Consider the following 16,040-nt stretch of genomic DNA (forward strand, 5'->3'; position numbering starts at 1 on the left):
TTGGGGTTACGTGAGGTTCACTGTGGGTTCTTTCTCCATCCTCCTTTCTTTCCGCGTGGGCGCGTTTGCACACCCAGTTTCCTAGAAAAGGAGACACTGTGGTAGCCCAGAGGGCCATAGCTAAAGGGTGACTCACTGAGCAGGCCCTGCTGACGCCGAGTCCCCTCCCTGCACCCCTGCCACCCTCGCCCTCCTGCCAGGACCAGCCTGGGGGGTCTGGGCTCCCCGGGATCTGTGCGCCTCGCCGACCGAAGTGATGGTGGCAGAGCCAGGAGCGGGGCCAGGCGTCGGGAGGGCTGGAAGCAGATCGTGCGGTTTCCTGTGGGAGAGGCTCCAACTCGGCCCTGCCGGCCCGCCCTGCAGGTTCTCGGCCGAACTTTCCTCGAGCCCAATGCGCGGAGGGCTGCCCACAGAGAGAGCAGAAGGCCACGGCAGGCAGGCATGCTCCAGGGCCTGTCATCGCGGTGTGGCTCCTCTCGCCCACCGCCTCCGCACACTCTTCCGTGGGGTCTCCCAGGGTAACCCACACCAGCTGTGCCCGCCGTCTGAGGATGAAATGTACTCCCACCTGGCCGCTGGTCCTCAGTCACTAGTTGTCAGGCCCTGGATTCAGCGCTTTCCCTGGGATTTTCTTCCTTTGAAATCCTACCACAGCCCTGGGAGTTAGGTGCTGATATTTTCCCTGTTTTGCAGATAAGCAAATTAAGGTTTAGCAAGAAATTAAATAACATGCCCAAGATCACCCAGCCAGGCAGGGGCAGAGCCAAGACTGGAACCCAGGGATCTGACTCCCAAGCCCACCAGACTATCCCCCTGAGTTGTCCTCCTCCCAGTGTCTTGGGCCTCCAGCTGCTGTGGCCAGCTCTGACCATGGAGGAAGCGCAGCGTGTCTGCTCTGTGGGGCCCTGGTGGACAAGAGGCCTTAGCAGTCCCATACTCAGGACAGTGACGAGGGTCGGTCCAAGCGGGAGCAGTTCCGCTTCTTGACGTGACCTGTGCCCGAGACCCTTCACCACCCCCTGTCTTGGGCTCTCGCCGCCCTTGGGGCCACCAGGCCAGTTTCTGTGGCATGTGCCAGGGCAGGCCTGTATGGAGAGCGAGAGTCAGCGTTTCCATTTGGAGCGCCGGAGACAGAGCGGCCTTTGTTTTTGCACCAAGCCCTTGCCAGCAGAACTCCCTGAGAAAGCTGGAGGGCTCTGGGAGCCTCACGCACGAGGCCCCGGTGCAGCTTCCCTTCCCACCGTTCTCCCAGGCTTCCCTGCCCAACCTGCTGACGTGGAAGCCAGCAGGTGGCCTTGCTCGCCTGTGTGTGGAGAGGCCCCTGCCTCCCCACACCCCGACCCCACATCCCCAGGGGTGGCAGACTGCATCCCCTATGGGCCGCCGACTTTTGTTCTCGTTGTGACTTCCTAGAAAGGATCAGAGCCCAAAGCTCGTCTCACCACGACTCTCACATGGGGGTCTCTGGTTTTTTAGTCAGTGTAGAGTCTCCTGTACCAGACAAGGGGTGAGTTAGCTTGGATGGAACGGAAGGGAAAGTCAAGGGCTGGGCACCATCCAGGGACACCGTGGGCACCTGACCAGTGTCACTCAGGGTGCAGACTCTGGGGTCAGACAGACCTGGGTTGGATCTTGCTCCACTGCTCACTAGCTGTGTGATCCTGGACAAGTCCCTCTACTTCTCTGGGTGTCCTAACTGCATCCTCTGTGAAGCGGGCAGTGAGAAAGTCTCCATCGTAGGCTGATGTGAGGCGTGAATGCAAACAGCCCCTGTTGGGCACATAAGCCCAGGTAAGGGTCTGCCCTCAGTAGGCATTAGTGTTTAGCACTGTCAGTGATAATGTGATAGTACTTAATCCTAAGAGTGATGACCGAAGGAATCAGCCCCCGGGGGACAAAGTGGTCCTCAGGGAGGCCTCCAGGACTCTGCTGGACTTCCTCGTGTGTGAATAGGGAGCTGAACTACACCTCCAGTCCCTCCCAACCTAGATGCTATGTGGGGTTGTTTGAAGAAATCATCTGCAGTTGTTCCAGGCCCTAAGCTGTACCCCCAAGACTCAGGAAGGGCACAGGTTCAGGGGAGCACCCTGAAGCTTCCCTGGGCAGAGTGACTCAGGTCCCTGCGGGGACAACTCACCAGGTATCGACCCCGGTGACTGGCCTGTGTCCGCACCCCCGGTGGCACTCCCCATACAGCCCCGGGGAAGATGAGGAGGGCCAGGGGAACAGAAGAGGATGCGGGTGTGGTTCCTCTGCCCCTGGGATGAGAGGTGGGGGCAGCCGGGGGTACAGACACTGAGGTTTGTTCACTGTCTGCCTCCCACCCCCCAGGACGCATCGGATAACCATCACCAACTTCTGCCTCGGGAAGCATCTCGTGAGTGAGGGGGACCTGTTGAAGGACCAGCGGGGGAGCCCTGCCTACATCAGTCCAGACGTGCTCAGCGGTATGTGCGGGGTGCCAGCAGCAGCCCTGAGGGGGCCTCACCCAGCCAGGCTCTGCAGCCGTTGACTCAGGCAGCAGACTGTGTCTGTGCCCCAGGCGAGGTGCTGGGGCTCCAGTGGTGGCCCAAACCAGTACTGCCCATCCAGGTACAAAATGTGGGGTCTCATGGAGGAAGATGGTAGTCATCACAGTAATTACTCGCTGAGATTAGTGCTTGGAAGGGCAGAAATGTGACTTCTGTGAGTTTGAGGAATAGGCACTCGAAGGCCTTGAGCTGTATCTTGAGCAGAATAGGAACCCACTGCGGGGGGGTGTGCCTGGGCAGGGATGGCAACACATATTTAAGGAACCCACTGAAGGCCCCTGAGGCTGCTGCTCAGAAAGTTCAAGGGGAGACGCGTGGGGGTCCAGCCATGCAAGGCCTGGCAGAGGCCCTGTTGAGAAACGTCATCCTTTATTTCAAGTCTGAAAGGATGCCTTTGAACAGGTCTTCACAGATGTTACCGTGATGAGACTTGCATCTCAAAGATACCACTCCCTTTGTCTATTTGTTCATCCATTTATTCTGCTGGTATTTGCTGAGGGTCTGCCATGTACAAGGCTCTGTTCTAGACACTTCGGATACAGCAGTGAACAGACAAACACCCTGCCTCCACGGATGGCCCGGCTAAGACGGGTAGTAGTACCCAGAACAAGTCAATTAAGTAGTTATCACCGTACTGTTGGTGCCAGATGCTGTACGGAGCCATGTGACAGGCATCATCTGTTTAAAACCACACAGCTACCCCATGAGGTGGGATTTTTTTACAGATGAGGAAATTGAGGCTCGGAGAGACCAGACCTCTTGTTCACAGTCACAGCTAATAGTTCACCAGAAAACTGAGGCTTCCCCCCACCGCCAAGGCTGCCTTCTGCCCAAACCCACGCTCTTAACTGTTTCACTATCATAAGCTTTCTTTCCTTTCTTGCTTGTCCTTTGCCAAACTGAGGTTGCTCTGTCCTGATCCCTCCAAGGGCTCACCCCCGCTGCCTTCCCTCCGTCGTGAAGCTTCCAGGGTTGTCTCTGGCACTCTCACGTGCCTCCCTGCTCACAGTAACAGTTGCCACCTGTCTTCCTGGGGAATAGGCTACTCTAATTTGCCACAACTATCTGTAGTCTCTTTGGAGGCCTCCTCCCAGCTGAGGGTTCTGCTAGAGCGCCAGGCCTCTCATAGGACAACCACTGCAGAGGGCAGTGGTGCCACCTCCCAGGCCTGGGGATCAGGGTTGGAGTCACGGTGGCCTCTGTGAGAAGGATCTGGGTGCCAGGGGTGTATCCCAGCTCCCTGAGCAGCCCTGCCCCACAGCCCAGCCTGGGTACACCCTGCATGAGCATCCGGAAAGCCTCTCTGTAGGTGACAGAGCCAGGAGGAAGAGCCAGGCCCCTTCCTCAGCCCAGGGCCATGAGGTGGGGTCTGTGACCGGGCTGGGGGGACGGGCTGCCTCTGGTGGAGTCTCGTCAGCAGCCAGGCCGGGGTGGTCTCCACGTGCAGTCACCCCCACCTGCCGCCCAAGGCCTCTCTCGGGCCCCTCCAGACCGATACTAGTCTTGGAGAATGAAACAAAGGAACCCCCTGCCTCAGAAAGAGACCTGGACCGGGAGACCAGAGGCTCTGGGACTGGCCTTGTTAATTACACAGCTGTGTGCCTTGGCCCTCAGTCCCTCTCTCTGAGCTTCAGTCTCCTGGGGTAAAAGCTGAAAGCAGTCCTGCCTCCCCGCATTGTTAAGAGGACGAAGTGGGGTGACTCCAGTGGGTTCTGATCTCAAGTCTGCCTTTCACTGATTCTGTGTGCTAAGCACACACCTGTGAGGCTATGCAGTGGCAGACATGGCCCTGTCCCCACACTTCATGGTCTGGTTAATACCTGTGTGACCTTGGGAATGGTACTGACCTCTCTGGGCCTCTATTTTCTCATCTCTGGAATCAGGATGATAATAGCCCCTAATTCCTTAGGTCCCAATGGGATTAAATAAGCCCTTAACCTAGCATGTGGCTCAATGAACCATAGCTGGCATTGTCATTATCAAAACAAAATCTTGAAGTTCAGTGTTCCCTCAAAAGTCAGAGCTCAGGGAGAAATCGCCTGATGGTTAGAGCTCCCAGGAGAGCTTATCTGCTGACAGGCCTGGACTAGCACCCGGGAGCCCAGGCAGAACAGAGCTGGTACTGTGCAGAGGCGGCATGAGGCATGCCCAAGGGGTGGGCTGCACAAGGCCGGGTGAGACCCCTTCTTGTGGAGCATGCTGAGGTAGGGGGCATCCCCCTGTGGAGCCGGGTCTCCAGAGCACGAGCAGGAACCAGCCCAAGGAGTAAAGGAGGAAGGCGCCCTGCTGAAGCTCAAGGACGGGGCCAGTGGGGCTTTCTCTGGGAGCAAGCAGAGGCGGGTGACCGGGAGTGAGGGTGCCCGGGTAGAGGGGAGTCCCCTGAGTAGGACTCCAGGGAGTGCAGGGCCGTTGTTCCCCAGCCCCGGCTGAGCATGCGTGTGTCTATGTGCCCTGCAGGCCGGCCATACCGGGGCAAGCCCAGCGACATGTGGGCCCTGGGCGTGGTGCTGTTCACTATGCTCTACGGCCAGTTCCCCTTCTACGACAGCATCCCACAGGAGCTCTTCCGCAAGATCAAGGCCGCCGAGTACACCATCCCCGAGTGAGTCCTCCCTCCCTGGGCTCCGGCCCCGTCAGTCTTGAGGGGTAGAAACAGCACAGTGAGGCTTGGCGTCCTGGGTCCGAGACCCAGCACCAGCCCACCCTGGCTGAGTTCCCCGCTCCCCCTCTCTCCTGCATCAGGGATGGACGGGTTTCTGAGAACACCGTGTGTCTCATCCGAAAACTGCTCGTCCTCGACCCCCAGCAGCGCCTGGCCGCCGCCGACGTCCTGGAGGCCCTCAGCGCCATCATCGCGTCGTGGTACGTGGGCCAGGCCAGAGTTGGGTCCTGCCCACCTGTGGGCACTGCCCTGCCTCCCCAGAGAGGTCACCTGAGGTTAGGCCTGTTTCTCCACCAGGCAGTCAGGTCTCCAGATGGTCCTGGAGGGTTGCAGGGTTGGAGGACGCAGGCAGAACTCAGGGTTGAGCATCTTTTGCGTGCCAGTCGATGCCAGCTATCGGATGGGCCTTATCTCACTGAGTTCTCACTGCAGCCTGCGAGATAGAAGTTGTCCCCCATTTATTGGGTGAGAGAGCTGAGGCTTGGCAAAGCAGAGGCAGTGGTGTCAGAAAGAGGCTGAGCTAGTACTCAGCCCAGGTCTGTTGACTCCAGCCAAGTCTCAGAGCAGTGGGGACCGGCCCTGCTGGGCTCCCGCCAGCCAGGCCGGGGGAGCGGGGCTGGGCTGCCTGGAGCCAGCCTCACTCATCTGCCTCCCTTGCAGGCAGTCCCTGTCTTCTCTGAGCGGGCCTCTGCAGGTGGTTCCTGACATCGACGACCAAATGAGCAACGCAGACAGCTCCCAGGAGGTGAGTTGGGGATGGCAGCCAGGCCGTTTGGCCAAGTCCTGAGGCACCAGCCCTCTGGGCAGGGCAGAGGTGGCAGCTCCTGGCGGGGCGCCAGGCCTCCTTGGCCTCTCCCCAGCCCTTGGAGCGGGAACGGGAGCCTCAGCTTCCTCGGCCTGAGCCGCCCAGGGCCTGCCTCGTGTCTGGCTCAGCTGGCAGTTCCGTGGCCTGAGAGAGCGGTGGTGGGGCAGCCGAGGTGGAGGCCCTGGGCTAGGAGGCCTCACAGTGGCCCAGCCTGGCCCTCCCTCAGCTTCCTCTTCCTGCCCAGGCCCTGGCCCTGCCACACGCTGGCCCTTCATACTGCCGCACTTGTCTGTGCCTGTGAGTCACAGGGTTCTCTCTTGCCCTTCCTGCTTTTCGTTTTTCAGATGATTCATTTTCTCCCGGTTTTCTCTCCTCCCCTGTCCCTTGCACTGGAGAAAGTGCTGGGCCGGGGGTAGGGGCTGGGACCAGGGTGCTCAGCAGCAGCTGGCGGGTGATCTTAGGGTGCCCCCTGGAGGGCAGGGCTCGCTGAGTCCTGGGAAGGAAGCTGTAAGGACCCTCCCTCTCTGGGCCACCTCGAGTCCCACAGCAAGCACTGGACAGGGGGGACCAGGTGGAGCCAGCCAGGTCCACAGCAGAGCCCCCCTGTCCTCGAAGAATTTCAGAACCCCACCCCCAGTTCCCACCTGCTCCCAGGGCTGTTTAGCAGCTAAAAATAATCACCACTAGCGAGCAGTGAGGGCCCCCAGTACATCTCCTTCAGTCCTCACTGCAGGCCTGTGCAGCCTGTGTTCTTATTTCACTAAAGAGGAAACAGGTTCAGAGAGGGAAAGTAACCTCCCCAAAGCCACACGGCTCAGAATTAATGGAGCTGAGCCTTGAACCACAGCCTGGTTCCACAGCCCTGCTCTCCCACCAACCCCCTGCAATGGAACCTCCCACTTCAGTTTGTGACTGTGCGTGGGCTTCTCCAGGGAGCTCAGCCTGGGGCATGACAGAGAAACAGGGTTGCCCATGCACTGAGCGCCCCAGCCCCAGGGCACTCTCTTAACACTTGACCTGCATTGGTCCCTGGGGGACCTCGGTGAGGGGAGCGTACTGCCCTATGGCACAGGGCGGGCACCAAGTCTTCTGAGGGGATGTGACCTCTCCCACGCTCAGCGGGTTAGGGGAGGTCACAGGTCTGAGGGGCCAGCACGGCGAGGTCCAGGTTGGCTGGGGAGCTTCGAGGACCCCCCTGTTCCCCGCCCCCCAGTCTCGGCCACTACTAGATCGGGCCCAGGGGGGTGGTGCCTGGGAAAGGGGCCTCTTGAGGCAGGCCAGCTGACGCCTCCCTGCTCTTCTCTCTTGCCCGTCCGCCTGTCGCTCGGCCTGCCTGTCCCCGCGATGAAGGCGAAGGTGACAGAGGAGTGCTCCCAGTACGAGTTTGAGAACTACATGCGGCAGCAACTGCTGCTGGCCGAGGAGAAGAGCTCCGTGCACGAGGCCCGCAGCTGGGTGCCCAAGCGGCAGTCGGGGGCGGGGGTGCCGCCCGTGCGCCGGCTGGGCCACGACGCGCAGCCCGTGAACCCCCTGGACGCGGCCATCCTGGCCCAGCGCTACCTGCGGAAATAGCCACCTCAGGCAGGGGCACCGGTGCCCGCCCACCGCCTCTTCCCGGCCCCCAGCCAGCGGCCCCGCCACCGCGCACAGTGCTGAACTCTCTCCCGGGCTGCGCCGGGGATGGGGCAGGGACAGCCCAGGTCACCCGTGGGGTCAGCAGAGGTACCGCGAAGCTACCTTTTGGAATGATTGCTTGATTGTTTGGTTTTTTTTAATCTGAGAAGCCTAGATAACTAATCTGCTTTTAATCATAACGTTTTAATCTACCTCTGTCTCTTTAACCATGCTGTCTCTGGACTGAGTGAGGAGGAGGAGGAGGAGGAGGGAGCCCACCCGCCACCGACCCCCACCCCCCCACCGACCCCCAGGGGGCAGCTGCCCCCCAACAGTCCACATAAGCTGAAAGTGCAGCTCATTGCTGGCTCCCCACAAGAATGCCCACTCCCCACTGCCCTCCCAGGCCCCTCACAGTCTGTTTTCATTCCTCCCCTTCTGACCCCAGGCCCCTCAGTCCAAGCTTTGGAAAACTCTCACCTCATCTTAAGCGGAATCAAATATATTTATTTTTGTACTGAAACCAGCTTCTCTGCCATCTCTAGGTGGTTCGGCCTGTGGCCACTCGCTGCCCCCAGCCTGGCTGGACAGCAGGGAGGCCACAGCCCCCAGTGGGCCCCTTCCTCAGCCCCGGGCTCAGAAGCCCCTTCTTGCCGGCCCCCTCCATCTCCAGCCCACCAGTCCCTCCTTGTCTCCAGTGATGAGGAGGCCTTCTAGACTGGCTTCTCTTTCTCCCAGCTGAGCTTCTCTGAGGTGCTGTACACCCGCATTAGCCCTGGTTTCCTCCTCCACCCCTCACCGTGGTACCGAGGTGACGCTGACCCCGATGGGAGGGGTGCCCTCGGCCAGCTGTGAACACGGCCGGCACCCCTCTGTGTTCAGAGAAGAGCAGGGGCATCTCGCCTCCTGCCCCTGCCTCGTAACAGAGGCAGTGTCTATCCCAGCAGACCACCAGGGTCCTTCCTGGGGGCTGCAGGGCTCACGAGGGAGAACTTGTAGGGACCGGGGGCCTCGCCTGGCTTGAGAACAGCCCCGCTGCCCTTTTGAGCCGAGATTTTGAAGTGGATGCCCGTCTTGCCAGAAAACCCTGTTCTCACCAGAATGCCCCCCTCCCCGCTCTCCCACACTGGACTTGGCCCTGCCCAGCGCCAAGCAGATACCCTCCCCTGACCTGCCCCCCCCAGCCCCTCAGAGCAGCCGAGTGTCCCCTCCAGGCCGCCCTGGGCCCTCAGCCCTGCCCTGGCTGCCCAGTGGGGGAGGTGACCGAGGCCCACGTGACCTTGTTTCCCGGCGTGTGAGCTGCACCCTCCCCAAAAGCTGACTCACTGTGAGTGACTTGGGCAAGGTCCCAAAAACTTCCTTGTGCCTCAGTTTCCCCATCTGGAAAAAATGGGGCCACCTCTTGCCAGCAGTAGCAGGGCTGCCCACGCCCCTTCCTCCCCACCCCCCCACCCCAGCGCACAGGCGCCTCGTGCCTCTGCCTCAGTGGGTCCACGGGAGCCTGCCTGAGCCCAGCACTCGCCCCCTAAGCACCAGGCCGGCCTCCCTCAGCCGTCCAGCCGCCGAGAGCCAGGGTCTCGCGCTGGGGTGAGGGTGGGGTGCCCTCTTTTCTATATTTATTTCAAAAAAGAAGTCTCCTAAAGGAGTGGAGATGCAGTCCCGCCCAGGGCTCCCAGCACCTGTGACTGTCTTTCTGTGAGGGCCTCACCCGAGCCCCTTGTCCAGCAGCCCACCCAGACCCTCCGGGCCCGCTCGCCTGGTGGTCCTTCTTCTCCTTTTCAAAGCAATATCCTCCAGGTCCGCAAAAGCCTGTCAGACAGACTGGTCCCTTCCAAGGTCAACCCATCCGTCTGATTAATTTCTGGCAAAGCAAATGAGAGGAGGCTGGGTCTGCCCTCACTGGGTGTCACACGCTGAGAGAAGTCCTACTGTAAAGAAACAAAAATGGGAAAAGTCACAAAAAAGTTTGTATAAAGTCATATTTTTGTACTACATGGGGACTCTTCCTGCATGTTAGCAATAAAACTTCCTGACCTGGAGCCAGTGTGGTCTGCATCATCTCTTCCCTCCTCGCCGCATCCCCATCCATGCCACCCTGCCAGGCAAAGCAGGATTCCTTCGCTCTGGGCTCTGCCACCAGATGCCCTGGATGGGTGCCCCCCCGACTCCACCCCAGTAGCCATTGCTGTCTCGAAGCAGGGAGGTGGCCAGAACCACCCAACATTCTCCCAGCCCCCTTTGGTCCAGCTTCCTGCAAAGTCCCAAGGGGGACTCTGCCTGGCTTGGCTCAGCTCCGACCTGTGCAGGAAGGATGTGTCCCAGAGCAGCTGCCACCAGCAGAGCATTGATCCTCTCTCACCACCAAAGTCCCCAGCTGGGGTGGGGGAACCCCAGCCAGACAGACTGCCCATGTGCCCATCCAGGGCAGCTGGGGTAAGAAGGGCCAGGCCAGGCTTTTTCCTACACCACCCTCCCCTCTATAGGAAACCAAGGGGGGGGAGGTCCTTTCTTCCTTCACCTAAATTTAGACTCTGCGAATTGAGCACTGAAGCTAGAGGCGGATTGGTCCTGTCCCCAGCATCCCCCACAGCACACAGGCAGACCCACTTGTGTGTTCAGGAACCCACACAGGCCCAGGTCACAAAAGGAACAGTGGTCCATGCTGGAGGAGCCCCTTCCCAGGCAGGTGTCCACACAGCAAGCGGGGGCGGCACCCCTCCAGGGTTCTTCGGGAAGGTCCTGGTTCTCTGAAGATTCTTCAGAGTGGGCCCCCAGGCCTTTCCCTCCTCCCACAGCTACCCCAGCAGCCAAGTGGCCCTCATCTTCCTGGCCACTCCCGAGTTCCCTTTACCTGATCTGTCATGCTGTCCCAGGTTAGAACCTGCTGGCACTCCCTGCCCACTCCGGCCACACTCAGCCCCACCAGCCCCACCCCCAGGGCCTCATCTCCATCTCAGCCTCCCTCCTGCACCCCTGACCCAGTCAGCCTCTGTTCTGAGCACAGGTATCACCTGGGCACCTACACGTCAGGCTTACATTCAGCACCACCCAAGCAGCAGGACTCTGTGCGGCCAGACTCCTTGGCTCATTGTGTCCTCAGCACCTAGTACTGGCCGCAGCTCTCACACCAGAACTGTTGCTTCCTTGACTTAAACTTCTCAGATCCCCCTTTACCAGTATTTTTTGTGTGAGCTCTGAAAGCAAAGCAAGGGGAAAGTACCAGAAGGGCGGGTGTGATCAAGAGCCTCCTATGCTCTGGAAAGGGGTCAAACAAGAACCAAGATATTCCCACCTGTGTTAGCGACTGCCTGGTCCCCAGTGTCCTCAGGGAGAGCAGCTTCAGAGAAGCCAGCCGGGAGCTGTGCCTGGCCATGTCCACTGGGTCTTCCCTCACCCCTTCCCCTGTTTTATTTCCCATCATTGTGCTTATCACAGCCTGTTATTACAAGATATGTGTGATTAGTGATGACATCTGTCTCCCCCACTCAAATGTTGAGTGCCATGAGGGGTGGGAGGCTTTTCCATGTGTCCATGTTGGGGTGGGGAATTGGGGGCTGGTTATCACAATGATGGGGGTAGGGGGTGGGGGGTGAGAGGGTGCTGCTGGCATTTAGGGGGCTGGGGCCAGGGACTCCAGACAACCCCAGAAGGCAGGCAGATTCTACATCCTGCTCAACACAAGTGAAAAAATGTGTTTATAATTACCAGAGCTAAGAATCGAACACCATTTTATACATAAACACAGAGGACTTGTGTATCCATAATATACACTAAATTTTCTGGGAAGGCAACTACTGTGTAAAGTGGAAGAAATGTGTACTTTTTGTTCAGAACTTTACCAAGAGTTCACCACCATTTCAGACATTGACACAGTATCTCAGGTCTGCACCTTCAGCTGTCACCTTCCTGGCAATTAATCAGTTCACAAATATACAACATTACCCTTTATTTCTTTTATATATATTACAGGACAAAAATATATGTATATCTGTAAACTATATTATCTATATTAATTTAATCATATAATTTGATTTAATTATATATTGATTTTAATTAGAGGTGGGTATATTAGCCATAAATTTCATTTCCAGAGCACAAAAGCAGCAATAGAAAATATCATGGGGACTTCCCCGGTGATCCAGTTGTTAAGAATCCACCTTCCAATGCAGGGGACGCCAGTTCGATTCCTGGTCAGGGAACTAAGATCCCCCATGCTGTGGTGCAACTGAGCCCACACACTACAGAGCCCATGTGCCCTGGAGCCCACATGCTGCGGATAGAGAGCAGCCCCCTGCACTGCAACAACGGATCCCGCATGCTGCAACTAAGGCCTGATGCAGCCAAAATAATAAAAATTAAAAAAGAAAAGATCATGAAAAAGCAGTTTTGGGTCTGACGGGTGTGGAGAACCACGGCCTAGAACTGCCCTGTGGAAGACTGGTAGGGGACATGGATCTGAAGTTCAAATCCAGGCCCCATTAATTTCCATTCCTGTGACTGCACACAGGCCACTCGACCTCTCCAAGCCTTACTTATGTATACTTATGAGTGATTCACTTTGCTGTTAGTTTCACAGCAAGAAACTTAACACAACATTGTAAAATAACTATACCCCAATAAAAATGAATTTTAAAAATGGAGGTCACACTACAAACCACACAGGGTTAGTGAGAGGATTTGAAGGGTTGAGACAAGCACAGTGCTTAGCAGGGTGCCAGATTCCTACAGGATACTCAACATCCCTAACCATGATGACTCATATCCCAGACCTGCACAGTTCCTCTTCCCAGCAGCTGTCCCGGGTGCTGAGGGGACATTCAGAGGACTAGACAGGTCTTAGGAGGCCTTAAGTGAGTCCCCTTCTTACCTCCACCCAAGAGCTAGGCAGCCCTTGAAGCCCCACTGGGGTGAAGCCCTGCTGTCAGGAGCAAAGCAGCCAGGCTGGCCCCTCACCTGGGCCACTGGGGAAGGGGGCAGAGTCAGGCTTTGCCTTGGGCCCTGAATATGCCAGGCTTCCCAAGGGCCCTCCCAGAGGCTCTGAATCTCTCAGCCTTCTGATCACCCCTTCAGTTCAGTTCAGTTCAGTCACTTAGTCGTGTCCGACTCTTTGCTACCCCATGGACTGCAGCACACCAGGCCTCCCTGTCCAGCACCAACTCCTGGAGCTTGCTCCAGCTCATGTCCATTGAGTCGATGCCATCCAACCATCCCATCCTCTCTCATCCCCTTCTCCCGCTTTCAATCTTTCCCAGCATCAGGGTCTTTTCAAATAAATCAGTTCTTCGCATCAGGTGGCCACAGTATTAGAGCTTCAGCATAAGTCCTTCCAATGAATATTCAGGACTGATTTCCTTCAGGATGGACTGGTTGGATCTCCTTGCAGTCCAAGGGACTCTCAAGAGTCTTCTCCAACACCACAGTTCAAAAGCATCAATTCTTCGGCGCTCAGCTTTCTTTATAGTCCAACTCTCACATCAAGACATGACTACTTGAAAAACCATAGCTTTGAATAGATGGACTTTCGTTGGCAAAGTAATGACCACCCCTTAATACCTGTCTTTCCTGTACTTCATCTTAGGAATACTCTGTGCCTCCCAAGGTGACAAATGTTTAGTTTCACAGGCAGACAGGAGGACAGAAAGGCAGCTATCAAACAGGCAGGTGGGCAGACAGCAGGTCAGCCATAGGCTGACAGACAGGGAGGAAATCAGCAGGTGGAGAAGTGGGATGCAAGCCAGGCAGGCAGGTGACAGATACGTAGAGATCCTAGCCAGCATGACCGGGAAGCAGGTGCCTGGGCAGACCTACAGACAGGCTGGCGGGTGGGCAGAGGCAGGCAGAAAAGCAGATAGGAAGGTAGCCAGGAGGGCAGGGGGATGGTGTCAGGGGACCACATGGGCCAAAGGCTTCAGGCACCTCTCCCAGGGCCTTGAGGAGCAGCCCCCAGCTTCTCTGAACCCTCTGGGCAAGCCCGCCAATTCTCCCACCTGGTCTGGCTTGGCCATGTGCCTCCACCCCACCCCCTGGAGAAGGCAGCCCTCTGGGTACCTCTCATTGAAGGACCAGCCACCATCTCAACTCCCACTCTGCTCCAACATGGCCACCCGCTTCGCCAGGGCTGAGTCACATCTGACCCACTCACACTAGTCACATGCCAACCCAAACACAGACACACCTTCATCTGTAGGTAGCAATACCGAGATCTGCATAGCACAGATGCGAGTCAACAGCTTAATACAAACATATCCAACATCTCACAGCCCCCCCTCAGACAGGCATGCACATAGACCCACACGGAGCACAGGTGTGTGCCATACAAACCAACTCACACTCAGGTTTGGCCATACCCACACACCTGCCACACATACTCCCATGGACAGCAGGCATTGAACACGTCAGTGCAGCCCAAGGAAACCCACAGCCAGGGGTTGGGTTCCAGCCTCACCTTTGCCCTCGCAGCCCAATTTAACATGGCTGATCACACCCTCCCCTGGCCAGGTCTTCCTCCCTCCTCAAGGACTGCCATCTCCTGCAGGAGACCCGAAATGCAGCATCCAGATCTCTCTCCTCTCCTGTCCCCTGGGCGACCTCAGCCACTCCTGGGGTGTTCAATCCATCCTGTGTGTTGAGGACTCTCAAACACACACCCAGGCTAACCAGACTCCTCCGGGCCGCGCCTGTGTGTCTGATGGCTCCACCCAGATACTTACAGACCTCTCAAATCAACCACCTGAAATGGAACTTGAATTCCCTACATCTTGCTCCCCACCTGAGCTTTCCTCAGGTGCTCGGGCCCAATCCAAGCAGCGGTCCTCCATTCCTGCTCCCCTTGTGTCCTGGTGCAGTCCAGAGAGCCTGCTGCCACTCCCACCAGCGTCTGAGCCTGGCTCACCTCCACTACCCTCCCTGGTCCAAGCCCTCAGCCACTGCTGGCCTGGATGGCTGCCAGCCGGCACGTGGCTCCCCCTCTTTCCTTTCTTGCCCTGCAGCCCCCCCACCCCCACCCCGGGACCGCTCTGAAGCGCGTCATGGAACCATGACACTCTCTGAGGGAAACTAGGGCCTCCCATCACACTTGAAATAACATCCAAGCACCTCCGCAGGCCTGCCAGCCCCTTCACAATCACCCCATCACCCTCCCCTGTCCCCTCTGGGAGCCAGGTGAGGCCAGACACTCCTACCTCGGGGGCCCTTGGCCTTTTTCCTGCCCGACACCCTTCTGCAGATCTCAGCTCAGCTGCCCCTTCTTCAGAATTCAAGTCTCTCCCCCACGTCACGTGCGAGAGCTGCCCCAGGTGTTCTTCACACGGCCCCACTCCATCGCCCTCTGAGCACTCAGCAGCACCCAGGACCATCTTCCCCACGTATTGTCTGTCTCTCCGCCTTAGTGTCCGCTCCAAGAGAGCCAAGATCTGCATCCATGCTGTTTACTGATGAACCCAATTACTACGAAGTGCTAAGCTGACCAATTAGCATTTGTTGACCAGCGGCTGAATGGACTGATACACAGACATACTCAACCCCACAAAAGTGCTCAGGCAGATACAACACGAAAATAGACACAAATATACAAACATGGGCAGACATACCTCCACACACTCATAGAACAGACTAAACAGTCACAGAGACACCAAGATTCCCCTTCCCCTCCCCATGGTAGTCATCCTAGTTCTTTTCCCAACCAGATCTGCCCTCTGCTTGAACCCAGACTCAGGACTGGGACTAGGGGGTCTCCAGCCTGGACAGAGAGGGGGGTCACTGGCCCAAAGGCCTCAGGCTGTGCCTTCAGCTATGTCTGCAATTTCCTCTCCCTCCTTCCTTCCCTCCTCCTCTCTAAGGCTCCTGCCAAGAAGGCCTCCCCCTCACCCTAGGCCCAGCACAGGAAGGGGGGCCCGAAAGAGGGGGGGGCCTGGGAGTCTGGGCAGGAAGAAGACCTGGCCGCGTGCTGATCACACACATATTGCAGGCACAAGCCCTGAGCCTGGGTGGAAATGCACGCACATGCACCAGCAGGTTTAGCCCAGAGCCACACACCTCTGCCCTGGGCTCTGGTGGCAGAAGGGCACAGGGGCCAGCAGAAGCCCCAGGCTGGGCTCTGCAAGGCTGGCCTGGGTCTGGCTTGAAGCCAGAGTCCAACATTCATTAACCCTGCAGGACCAGAGCTGGGCCAGCTGGACACACGCATGGAGGGGCTCTGGCAGGAGGGGTGGAGAGCCCCGGCCCTGGACATTGTGGCAGAGGGTCTGGGAGAGGTCTGGCATCTGAACTGGGGAAAGGGGCAGTCTCCCCTGGGTGAGGGGGCCTCCGGGGAGGAAGAGCAGAGTTTAGGGAAGGGGTTAAGAGCCCAGGGTCAGAGAACTGTGGGTTCAAATCCTGACCATTGGGGTAAAGCTATTCAGTCTCTCCATGACTCAGCTGACTTGTCCCT

General features: G+C 57.8%; 1 protein-coding gene across 4 annotated transcripts in view; it reads left to right on the top strand.

Annotated features, from left to right (window-relative positions):
- Window positions 1-9,651, top strand: part of STK40 (serine/threonine kinase 40) — a 37,773-nt gene extending 28,122 nt beyond the window's left edge. For all 4 annotated transcript variants that reach the window (XM_081488843.1, XM_081488842.1, XM_081488840.1 and 1 more), the window contains 5 exons: window positions 2,332-2,447; window positions 4,989-5,133; window positions 5,274-5,393; window positions 5,854-5,938; window positions 7,349-9,651. In XM_081488843.1, coding sequence (XP_081344969.1) covers window positions 2,332-2,447; window positions 4,989-5,133; window positions 5,274-5,393; window positions 5,854-5,938; window positions 7,349-7,570 — 688 coding nt within the window. In that variant the 3' untranslated portion in view covers window positions 7,571-9,651. The remainder of the gene's footprint in view (window positions 1-2,331; window positions 2,448-4,988; window positions 5,134-5,273; window positions 5,394-5,853; window positions 5,939-7,348) is intronic.
- Window positions 9,652-16,040: the final 6,389 nt, after the last annotated feature.

This window comes from Giraffa tippelskirchi, chromosome 5 (genome assembly GCF_054371585.1).
Source record: "Giraffa tippelskirchi isolate mGirTip1 chromosome 5, T2T-mGirTip1v1.2.pri, whole genome shotgun sequence".
NCBI classification, from domain to species: Eukaryota; Metazoa; Chordata; class Mammalia; order Artiodactyla; family Giraffidae; genus Giraffa; species Giraffa tippelskirchi.